Raw genomic sequence first — 12,595 nt, forward strand, 5'->3', positions numbered from 1 at the left:
CAGGTGTGACAATTCCTGCCTGGGGGAGGTGTTAGCATCTCCACCCAGTGCAGGTTTTGTTACTGGCCTCAGAGTGACAAAGGCACTCTCCCCATGGGGCCAGCAACATGTCTCGGTTTGTGGCAGGCTGCTAAAACTAGTCAGCCTACACAGATAGTCGGTTAAGTTTCAGGGGGCACCTCTAAGGTGCCCTCTGGGGTGTATTTTACATTAAAATGTACACTGGCATCAGTGTGCATTTATTGTGCTGAGAAGTTTGATACCAAACTTCCCAGTTTTCAGAGTAGCCATTATGGTGCTGTGGAGTTCGTGTTTGACAGACTCCCAGACCATATACTCTTATGGCTACCCTGCACTTACAATGTCTAAGGTTTTGTTTAGACACTGTAGGGGTACCATGCTCATGCACTGGTACCCTCACCTATGGTATAGTGCACCCTGCCTTAGGGCTGTAAGGCCTGCTAGAGGGGTGGCTTACCTATACTGCATAGGCAGTGAGAGGCTGGCATGGCACCCTGAGGGGAGTGCCATGTCGACTTACTCGTTTTGTCCTCACTAGCACACACAAGCTGGCAAGCAGTGTGTCTGTGCTGAGTGAGAGGTCTCCAGGGTGGCATAAGACACGCTGCAGCCCTTAGAGACCTTCCTTGGCATCAGGGCCCTTGGTACTAGAAGTACCAGTTACAAGGGACTTATCTGGATGCCAGGGTCTGCCAATTGTGGATACAAAAGTACAGGTTAGGGAAAGAACACTGGTGCTGGGGCCTGGTTAGCAGGCCTCAGCACACTTTCAATTGTAAACTTAGCATCAGCAAAGGCAAAAAGTCAGGGGGCAACCATGCCAAGGAGGCATTTCCTTACAAACCCTCTTAACCAATAACCAAAATTCCTATGGCAGTGTTTTTGAAACCCACCCTTTCTGGCATGTTGTGTGATTTGTTGTTGAGGAAATGGCCTTATGAGAGGATATAGGGGGTTATTCTAACTTTGGAGGAGTGTTAATCCGTCCCAAAAGTGACGGTAAAGTGACGGATATACCAGCAGCCGTATTACGAGTTCCATAGGATATAATGGACTCGTAATACGGCTGGTGGTAAATCCGTCACTTTTCCGTCACTTTTGGGACGGATTAACACCTCCTCCAAAGTTAGAATAACCCCCTTAGTTCTTAGTAAGCACCTGGTTCAATTAAGTAAAACATTGTGTAATTTGTTATTGAGAAGAGAGAATTATGGTTTCATAGAATTATTCTCAACCAATACAGTAGAGGTGCTGTTTGATTAGTTGTTTGTGTAAACTGTTATGGTACCTTGGTAAATACACTATAGCGAACTGTGCAATTCTTAACAAATGCACGGGGTAGCTGTATGTGATAGTCTGCTTGGAAAGATCATTGATTAACAAAGCTATTTTATTCACAGACGGAGCAATACTTCAACCTCCTACAAAGGAAGATAGCTAAAACCCCTTTGTGGAAATAAAAGGCAATAGAAATGGAAACTTCCACAAGGAGATGGCAGTTGATGTACACAGTATACAATAATACATTTAGGGCCTGATTACAACTTTGGAGGAGGTGTTAATCCGTCCCAAAAGTGACGGTAAAGTGACGGATATACCACCAGCCGTATTACGAGTCCATTATATCCTATGGAACTTGTAATACGGCTGGTGGTATATCCGTAACATTTGGGACGGATTAACACCTCCTCCAAAGTTGTAATCAGGCCCTTAATGTCCATAAGGTATCATAAATGAGAACAATTGAGTCACATAAAGTTTAAAGCAAGTTGCCTCTGCCCAGGTATATTCAAATACTGAGCTTGCTGAGAACCTCATGTGTGTCAGTGTGTAAATGTACTCCAGGAAGATTTCTCAACATACCTTTATTTGCTTTTTATTGTTTTGTAATAGTTGGGTCTGGATCTAGAAGAACTGGAAGAAATAGAGGAGGACGCCGGCCTCGGTAATGGAGGATTAGGTCGTTTGGCAGGTAATATAAAGTTTTGAAACAAAATTCACTCTTCCTGCATGTGTATTGATATTGTAAATGTTGAAAACAAAACACAAATACACTCAGTTGGTGTTAGATGAAGGAGTGCCACATTTATTCAGTCTATTTTTTATCTTATATTGAATGTCTTCAGTTCTTCCCATTTCACCTTGAGAATGATATAAACTGCTTGCTTCTCTAGAGCTACTAAGAAATGGAGACAGATTGATTAAAAAAAAGTTTTTTGTCTATGTATTCATTCATGGGATTTGTACAGTGCTCACGTCACTCTGGGGCTGTATCAGAGCTAAGTGTATGGGGGTAAAAGATAAGGAACCAGTTAAGTGCTTGGGCCTACTCCTATCTGCGGACCTTGACCAAAAGTAGGAGTTGATAGTCCGAGCTGAACAGACCATCTGAACTTGAAGTATACTTGCTTCATTTTTATGAACACTGGAAAGGAGTTCCAAGGTGTGGAGCCTTGGTTGTGCAAGGCTCTTCACCTTTACATCTGTACCTTGAATATTGTTTGTGACAAGGTAGATCCATGTGAAATCCCAAAACGAAATTGATGCTAGATCATAGGAATTAAGTGAGTTTCAACTGGCAGATGTGAAAGGTTTGAACCATCATAGGGCCACTTCCTGAAATCCATCAGAGTCTTAGAGGAGCCTTCGGGTGACGAGTGATAAATGCTGTGTGGTTTTGAAAGTTCATATCTAAGATGGAGAATATTGTTGTCATAAGAGAGAGAGAGTGTTTCATTTATTTATTTTGTATTTACTCTTTTTTGTGAAGCTAAATCTGCAACTTGTTTTCGTGGAAGTGATAGTGCTCTCAGGAGTTACGCGTACTCACTTCTCTATGTATTAAATTGGAGATGTGTTTCTACTTATTTTCTTCAATTCTTAGGCACTTATGACCTCTGAAGAAATTATTGTGGGGCTTGTAAGGGATAATTTCCCTTATTATTTGAGCTTCCATCTGTCATTGCTTCTTCCAACACCTGATATATTCCACTCTATAATTGTATTTTTCTTAGTTTTCTTTGTCCCTCTCTTGTTTATCTTGCTTGTTTTTCAGTAAACATCAGTGTACAATAGAAGGCTATATCTGTAGTGAGTGTTACTCAGCCTGCTCCCTCATATCATGTGGGTTAAGGAAATTTATTCAAAGACCTCATATCAATCGAAGGACAATCCAAGTTGCCATCTTCTTTTTCTTCTCTATTAATGTTAATACCTTATTATTTTGTCCTACATCTCAACAAGGGCATCATTTTGACAGAGTTTTTGCAGAGAAATTGAACTAGGTGGACCAGATATTTAAATTAGGATGGAGGTATGTGGCAGGGTAAATGTGGCAAGAGGTGCTCTATGGGGCAATTAGGTGTGGTGACTGACAGTACCCCCTCAGTTGGACTAATATGCCCAGCGATACTCTGCATGAAAGCAACATACTATTCAGGGTGTTTTTTTATTCATAAGCTGAGCAGATTTGAGATAGTTGGAAAGGATGAGAGGGCTGCCTTTGGGCACAGGGTTAAAGTGTGCTTCAGTGTGGAAAGCTGTGGAGGAACAAGGATCGACCTAGGCAATGCTTGTCCAATGAGTGGGGTGCAGGTGGGCCCACTGGGTGTAGGAAAACCAGCTAGTGGAAATTAATCCCTGAGCATGCAAGAGTGATTTTGACCTTCGGGATTAGATATGAAAGCTAGTGTAGGGGCTACCTTGTCAAAAGAAAAGTTGTGCATGGTGGTAGATCAGGACGTTGTAGGACTAAAGAGAAGTGGAGTGGAAGAAATGTCTGCCTCCCCAATGGCACTGAAAAAAAAGATAAGCTTGGGGTGCAAAGGGGGACTGGGGGTCAAAGTGGCATCCTGTTTAGCTTTGAAAGCAGCACCCACGAGCACACTTCCTACATTACCCACTCAGTTTGCAGAACAGAGTTAAATTATGATGGCCAAGAGGAGGGATACTGCATCTTTGTCAGAGGTTTTGTTGGGACAGTCTGTCACCGGCGTTCCAGCATTATTCATTGAAGGGGTTTTTACTAATAATCAAGGCAAAGAGGCCTGTCGGATGTCAAGGAAGCCTCCAGAAATAGTTGGAAGAATTGACTTCTTTGTGACAAGATCATCCATCCTGAGTGGATTGCAGCACCCTGTGAAATCCCCTGAATGAGTTCCTAGGTAGTTAAATCTCCCAGAGGCTGGCTTTAAGCTGACCTTGTTTTCTTTGTTGTGTGAGCCTTGTTTATCAGGAATCTAATCAGCATTGCGGATTCCACATATCTTAGGTAATTAACTTGCGCACAGTCAGGACTTGGAGTTGTATCTTCTATCTTCTTCTCTACAGTTACAACTATGCACGGATTGTTGTGATGTGATTGATCCTGTAGTTCCATTAGCTTGGTTTCGTGCCTTGAGTTTCCCCATGAGTTAGGGGACCTCACCCTCTGTGCAAACAGAATTCCTAGCCAACATACTACTCCCTCAGCCCCTTAATTATGAGATTTTATTCCTGTTGTATTGGGTAGGCATTTTGTCCAATAGCTGTTTTGTTGTCTACTTTGTGATGTCCAAGGCTAGTGCTGTTTTTGTCTTAATGCTGTAATTTCCACCTTGAACTTGTCTTAAACAAAAGTGACTTTTTGGGAATCAGGAGAGAATGATGCTTCAGTCGAACAAGATCTCAAGGTTATGTTGTGTGCAAGCTTTAGACCAGGGCCAGTAGGAACCCAGTTTCTGCTGTTTGATTAAAGTCTCCACAACAAATAGTCCCTCCTCATCATATGGTTTAGGATGCTTCAAACCGGGCAGCTCAGCTTTTTGATCTTTTATTTTTCTTCTTCGTTTTGGTGTCATGTATTTGTTCCTTAATAAACTGTTCCATTTTATGCATCTGGTTTTTGTGTTCAGCAGATCTGGTATTCCAGAGGGCTATCAATGCCATTTTTAATATATAAAAAGTCTGCACGCTCTAGACTGTATTTGTGCATTTTATAGTAATTATTCCTGTTGAGGGGTTTGTAGTGCACTAGCTTGTTGTAATGTTGCTGATTTGTCTATGAGTGTGTTACATGTTGTGATTAAAGTCTTTAATTGTTATTTTTATGTATATTTATTATCATTGCCTTTTAGTCATGACATAGATGGCAAACATCAGTTAAATAATTAAAGTGTTGCCAAAAATGTCAGTGTAATTAGCATGCCCATCTTAGTATGTGTGTGAATCAAGGTATTGCTTTGTGTTTTAGCTTGCTTCCTTGATTCCATGGCAACCCTTGGACTTGCAGCATATGGCTATGGAATACGATACGAATTTGGCATTTTCAACCAAAAGATCGTTGACGGTTGGCAGGTATGTTGATGTCCCTTTTGAAAAGTTGTTTTGACAATCACATCTAAGTTCACAGAGATAAATACAAAGCAAGCGTAAATTAGAACTTGAAGTGAGAGAGCAAGAACACAAGACCACAACGAAACTTCAACAAAAAGATTCTTTGCTGCAAACCACCCATTCTCCTGTTTGGATCAGTCCTTGAACAGATTGTTTTTTCAATGCTGAGAGGAAAGGTGCTTATGGACTTCAGTCATGCCCTGGCATATATGACTTACAGTGGTATCGAGGACACCAAGTTAGCCTCAGAAAAGCAAATGGTGTGTCAAGGGTTATTTGTTGCTCACCCTTGCAGTCTAGGTGAGACATAATATCACATCCCCCAAGCAGTGCACCAAAGTGTAAGCATGTTTTCAATCCTTAAGCAAGGTTGTTTACCACCTTTTGCTGAACTGAATTTTTATATTGATTAATATTATATTTTGATGATGTTCTCCTTAAATCTGGTACTTTTCCTTGTAGTGTACACGTTTCCTGTGTATATATTGTGATGCCAACCTGCATGTCTTATGATAAAAGCAGTCTAACATTACTGAGCCCTTGTGCAGCTGTGGGGCAGAGTTGTGATAATACAGACTTTTTTCTATATTGTTGCTGACAGTAGCGACCCTTTGTTTCTCAACAATCATTTTAAGTCCCATCAGCTCATCGTCACATTTGAAACTGGAGTACTGCCACCCTCCTAATAATACCTAAGTGGTAAGCTCACCTTTCTAAGGGTACAGGGAAAGAGCAAATCAGCGGTGTAACAATGGCCAGTCTTGTAAGTGACATTATGATGTTTGCCTGCCTAGGTCTGTTTCGGATTCACTGCAAATGTTGAGCAATACCTATCTCTGTACCAGGCTGTGTAGGAAGTCTAGGCATGCACCTACCTGCTCCCTGTTTCACACACCCAGATTGACGATAATATTGTGGTGACTTTTCTTTCGTCACCCAATTACCGCTTTGCAGTTGTTTGAAAGTTTAACTACAGGAATCTTTCCAGAAGACCTAAAAAAGACATGAGTATGCCTATTATTAAAGAAAACAAGCCTAGACCAGCATAACCCCAACAACTACAGACCAATTATAAATGAACTTTTCCTGGGCAAACTGATAAAAATAGCAACATTCACCCAGATTTCACAATTCATTGAAGATTAACTCCATACTGTCAGGATACCAAACTGTATTCTGGCCAGGAAGAGGCACAGAATCTGCCCTCATTGCCATCTGGAATGACTGTAAAAACACAGTAGATGGCAATGGGGCTGCTGCACTACTTCTCTTGGACCTCTCAGCGGCCTTTGACACAGTTGACCATGACACCCTAATACAAGGACTCTATAAAGCTGACTTAGAGTGGGCTGATCTCGACTGGATCACATCCTACATTCAAAACAGAACGAATGTCATCCATACTACCCCTTTTGCATCCAAACCGTACTTAACAAAAGTATGGGTCCTTCAGGGCTCAGCCATCACACCCACGCTTTTCACCATCTACATGAAGTCATTACCGGCAATGAGCAGTTAATTTCAGTTCACATGCTACAGCTATGCAGGCAACACACAAATACTCCTTAAACTGGAAAGGCCCACAGACATTGGATAATCATACATCTTCAGTTGCCTCAGGGCTGTTGATCAGTGGATGACATGGAGCCATTTCAAAGTGAATGCTTCCAAAACGCAAAATTCACAATTGGCGGTTGGAAGAATTATGGCCCACTTTTACACCTGGCCTGACAATCTGGGACCACCTCCTAAAGAATCTAATGAAGTAAGAAACTGTGGAATTATCATAGACTTCAAGTTCACAATGAATACCTAAGTGGACAAATTAGCAAGATCAAGCTTCATCACTATGAAAACTCTGCAACACATCTTCCCCTACCTGGGATTTCCACACAAGGTCCGGGCTATTATCTCTCTTGTATTGTCAAACTTTATTATGCCGATGGCATCTACCACAGATCATCTGTATTCACTATAAAAAAGATTACAACAGATTCAGAACTTTGCTGCCAGTCTACTCCTACATGTAAAGCCACAGGCCCACCTCTCCCCTGCCTTGAGGGCCCTACATTGGTTATCAGTTGGCAGAAGATTCACCTTCAAGCTGCTTTGTGTCACCCACAAAGAAAACCATGGACCAGACCCCTTTTCATCAGGAATAAAAACAACAAATACATTCAGCAAAGGAACATCTGCTCAAGATTGGCCCCTCACCTCAAAACCCCACAATACAAGAAAAAGACTAAGGGTGGTACATCTTTCTCTGTCGAAGCAGCCAAACTTTGGAATTCATTACCACCAAATAGAAGATCCACAGATAACTATCTTATCTTCAGAAGACTACTCAATTGTTAGCTCTTTCCTACATAACCACCATTCTCAAACTCTAATGTACAGCACATCCCTGTGTATGTAAACATGTAAATTTGATTATATGTATGTATCTAGATATGTGCCTTTCCTTGTGCAAATATGTATAGTAACTATGGTTTTAAAATATAGAGATATATTTTAGATCTCCTTAACAAATGTATGTATTACGTATGCTTATAAATGTGTGTGTGTATATATATGTTCAATGGCATGTGTAGCTGCAGATACACATGATGTGCATATCCCGCCATCTAGTGTTGGGCTCGGAGTGTTACAAGTTGTTTTTCTTCGATGAAGTCTTTTCGAGTCACGAGATCGAGGGACTCCTCCCATTTCGGCTCCATTGCGCATGGGCGTCGACTCCATCTTCGATTGTTTTCTTTCCGCCATCGGGTTCGGACGTGTTCCTCTGCGCTCCGTGTTTCGGTTCGGAAAGTTAGTTTGATATCGGAAAAATTTGACGGTATTGTTTGTGTTCGGTATCGGGTTAGTTATCACAGATCAACACCGAATTTTGAAGAGCTCCGGTGGCCCTTCGGGGTTTCGATTCCCCGGCGGGGCCTTGTCGGCCCGACCACGTGCGTCTACAAGACTAATGGAACGGACCCCATTCCGCTTCTGCCCCGAATGCCACAACAAGTATCCTTACACAGATCAACATTTGGTCTGTAATATGTGTTTGCCTCCCGAACACAAAGAGGATACCTGTGAGGCCTGTTGAGCGTTTCGATCGAGGAAAATGCTGAGGGACCGGAGAGCGAGAAGACTTCAAATGGCGTCGGCGCCATCAGGACACCAAGACTTGGAGGAAGAAGAAAGCTTCTCCATTGCTGACTCGGACGAGGCCGAAACAGAACAGACGGCGAAAACCGTGAGTAAAACAGCCCAGGCCAAAACTCACGTTAAAATCATCACAGCCCAGGGGACGCTACCGCCGGCAGGCCATGGCTTAACCCACAAAATCGGTGACCGTTCATCGGCACCGAAAAAGGGCACACATGTGTCGAAGTCATCCGACTCCGGTCGAGATACCGGCACAGAAAAGACTCGGCCCGAGACACCGGGTCAGAACAATCTCGACATCGAGATACCGGCACCGAGATGACTCGGCACTGAGAGATCGGAACACCGAAACACAAAAAAGTGGCTTCGGAGCCAAAAAAAACGGTGGAAAAGGTTTCGATCCCGAAACATCCGGCTTCGGAGCCGAAAACAAGTTCCTACACCGAGGAGCAAGGGCTTTCCACACAAATGCAAAGCCATAAATTCGGATAGGAGCTAGAGGCAGGGGAGCCAGATTATACACAGAGAAGGCCCCATATCCAAAAGGTGACAGGGAAAATAAGAACTCTCCCTCCTATAAGGATGAAAAGGAAACTGGCTTTCCAAGAGAAGGATAAACCACCACAAGCAAAGGTGGCAAAACAAGTAACTCCGCCACCATCACCTCAGCGCTCACCACAATCATCACCAATCGCTAGCCCACCTATGGTGCAGTCTCCAACACACACAAGCATGAGCCAAGATGAGCCAAATGCATGGGATCTGTATGATGCGCCTTTGTCAGATAACAGTCCTGACTGTTACCCAGCAAGATCATCACCACCTGAAGACAGTACGGCTTACGCGCAGGTGGTGTCCAGAGCAGCTGCTTTTCACAACGTGACACTACACGCTGAACCTATCGAAGATGACTTTTTATTTAATACTCTGTCGTCCACACATAGTCAGTACCAGAGTCTTCCAATGCTACCGGGAATGTTGAAACACGCAAAGCAAATATTTCAAGAACCCGTTAAAGGCAGGGCCATTACTCCTAGGGTGGAGAAAAAGTACAAGCCTCCACCAACAGACCCTATGTACATTACACAGCAACTGACACCGGACTCAGTAGTAGTTGGCGCAGCACGTAAAAGGGCGAATTCACACACCTCCGGAGATGCACCACCAACCGACAAAGAAAGTCGCAAGTTCGACGCAGCGGGAAAAAGAGTGGCATCACAAGCAGCCAATCAATGGCGCATTGCGAATTCACAGGCTCTGCTGTCAAGGTATGACAGAGCGCACTGGGATGAAATGCAACACTTTATTGAACATCTGCCCAAAGAATTCCAAAAATGTGCGCAACAGGTGGTAGAAGAGAGCCAAAGTATCTCAAATAACCAGATACGTTCAGCAATGGACGCAGCAGACACAGCTGCAAGAACTGTAAATACAGCGGTGACAATTCGGAGACATGCATGGCTACACACCTCAGGATTCAAGCCCGAAATCCAACAGGCTGTGCTTAATATGCCTTTTAATGGACAGCAGTTGTTTGGGCCGGAAGTGGACACCTATATAGAGAAGTTGAAAAAAGATACAGATACGGCCAAGGCCATGGGCGCGCTCTACTCCCCACAGAGCAGAGGCACTTTTAGGAAGACACAATTTAGAGGGGGGTTTCGGGCTCAAACCACAGAACCCTCAACTTCACAAACCAGGCCCACATACCAAAGCCAGTATCAGAGAGGAGGCTTTCGGGGACAATACAGAGGGGGACAGTTCCCTTAGACTAGAGGGAAGTTCCAAAGTCCCAAGACCCCTCAAAACAAACAGTGACTTCAGTGTCACAAATCCCCAACACGTAACACCAGTGGGGGGGAGACTAACAGATTTTTACCAAAATTGGGAGGAAATAACAACAGACTCGTGGGTCCTAGCCATCATCCAACATGGCTATTGCATAGAATTCCTACAATTACCACCAAATGTGCAGCCAAAAACACACAACATGTCCAAACAACACGAGGATCTATTACAGATAGAAGTCCAAGAGTTGTTACAAAAAGATGCAATAGAACTAGTACCCAATCATCAAAAAGGGACAGGGGTTTACTCCCTGTACTTTCTCATAGCCAAAAAGGACAAAACTCTAAGACCTATATTAGAACTCAGGACACTAAGGCGGGCATTCTGACCGCGCGCCCGCCATGCGGTCACCGCCATTTGGCCGCTCCGCGGTCAAAAGACCGCGGCGGCCATTCTGGCTTTCCCGCTGGGCCGGCGGGCGCCCGCCAAAGGAGCGCCCGCCGGCCCAGCGGGAAAGCCCCTGCAACATAGAAGCCGGCTCCGAATGGAGCCGGCGGTGTTGCAGGGGTGCGACGAGTGCAGTTGCACCCGTCGCGATTTTCACTGTCTGCTAAGCAGACAGTGAAAATCATGCTGGGGCCCTGTTAGGGGGCCCCTGCACTGCCCATGCCAGTGGCATGGGCAGTGCAGGGGCCCCCAGGGGCCCCACGACACCCATTCCCGCCATCCTGTTCCTGGCGGTAAAAACCGCCAGAAACAGGGTGGCGGGAAGGGGGTCGGAATCCCCATGGCGGCGCTGCTTGGGGTATTCCGGCGGGAAACCGCCGAATCACCTTTTCTGACCGCGGCTTTACCGCCGCGGTCAGAATGGGCACTGAAGCACCGCCAGCCTGTTGGCGGTGCTTCCGTTGCCCGCGGCCCTGGCGATTTAGAACCGCCAGGGTCAGAATGAGGCCCTAAATCTTTACATCAAATCAGATCACTTTCACATGGTGACACTTCAAGACGTAATCCCCTTGCTCAAACAACAAGACTACATGACGACATTAGATCTCAAAGATGCGTACTTCCATATACCCATACATCCTTCACACAGGAAATACTTAAGGTTTGTAATCCAAGGAGTACATTACCAGTTCAAAGTGTTACCATTCGGAATAACAACAGCACCAAGGGTATTTACAAAATGCCTTGCAGTAGTAGCGGCACATATCAGTAAACAGCATATACACGTATTCCCGTATCTAGACGATTGGTTAATCAAAACCAACACCCACAAACAGTGTCTTCACCACACAAAAAACTTCATAGAAACCCTTCACAAACTAGGGTTCTCACTAAACTACCAAAAATCACACTTACAGCCGTGTCAAATACAACAATACTTAGGAGCAACAATCAACACAAAAAAAGGGATTGCCACTCCAAGTCCACAAAGGGTACAAGCATTCCAAAACGTAATACAAAGCATGCACCCAAACCAAAAGTATCAGGTAAAACTAGTGATGAAACTACTAGGCATGATGTCCTCATGCATAGCCATTGTCCCAAACACAAGATTACACATGCGGCCCTTACATCAGTGCCTAGCAACACAATGGACACAAGCACAGGGTCAACTTCAAGATCTAGTGTTGATAGACCGCCAAACACACACCTCACTTCAATGGTGGAATCCTGTAAATTTAAACCAAGGGTGGCCTTTGCAAGACCCAGTGCCTCAATACGTAATCACAACAGATGCTTCCATGGTAGGGTGGGGAGCACATCTCAACCAACACAGCATCCAGGGACAATGGGACATTCAGCAGAAACAACTTCACATAAATCAGCTAGAACTACTAGCAGTGTTTCTTGCGTTAAAAGCATTTCAACCGCTAATAACCCACAAACACATTCTTGTCAAAACGGACAACATGACAACAATGTATTACTTAAACAAACAGGGAGGCACACACTCATCACAACTGTGTCTCTTAACACAGAAGATTTGGCATTGGGCGATTCACAATCACATTCGCCTAATAGCGCAATACATCCCAGGAATTCAAAACCAATTGGCCGACAATCTCAGTCGAGATCACCAACAGATCCTCGAATGGGAGATTCATCCACAGATACTGCAAACCTACTTCCAAAAGTGGGGAACACCGCAAATAGACCTATTCGCAACAAAAGAAAACGCAAAATGCCAAAACTTTGCATCCAGGTACCCACAGCCTCACTCCAAAGGCAATGCGTTATGGATGAGTTGGTC

The 12,595-nt window shown here is 44.2% G+C and overlaps 1 protein-coding gene across 1 annotated transcript in view; it reads left to right on the forward strand.

The window, feature by feature from the left end:
- Positions 1–12,595, forward strand: part of PYGB (glycogen phosphorylase B) — a 635,794-nt gene that overhangs the window by 197,497 nt on the left and 425,702 nt on the right. Inside the window, exons 3-4 of the mRNA XM_069235083.1 lie at positions 1,915–1,993; positions 5,252–5,355. Of these exons, the coding sequence (XP_069091184.1) occupies positions 1,915–1,993; positions 5,252–5,355 (183 nt within the window). The remainder of the gene's footprint in view (positions 1–1,914; positions 1,994–5,251; positions 5,356–12,595) is intronic.

This window comes from Pleurodeles waltl, chromosome 5 (assembly GCF_031143425.1).
Source record: "Pleurodeles waltl isolate 20211129_DDA chromosome 5, aPleWal1.hap1.20221129, whole genome shotgun sequence".
Lineage (NCBI taxonomy): Eukaryota > Metazoa > Chordata > Amphibia > Caudata > Salamandridae > Pleurodeles > Pleurodeles waltl.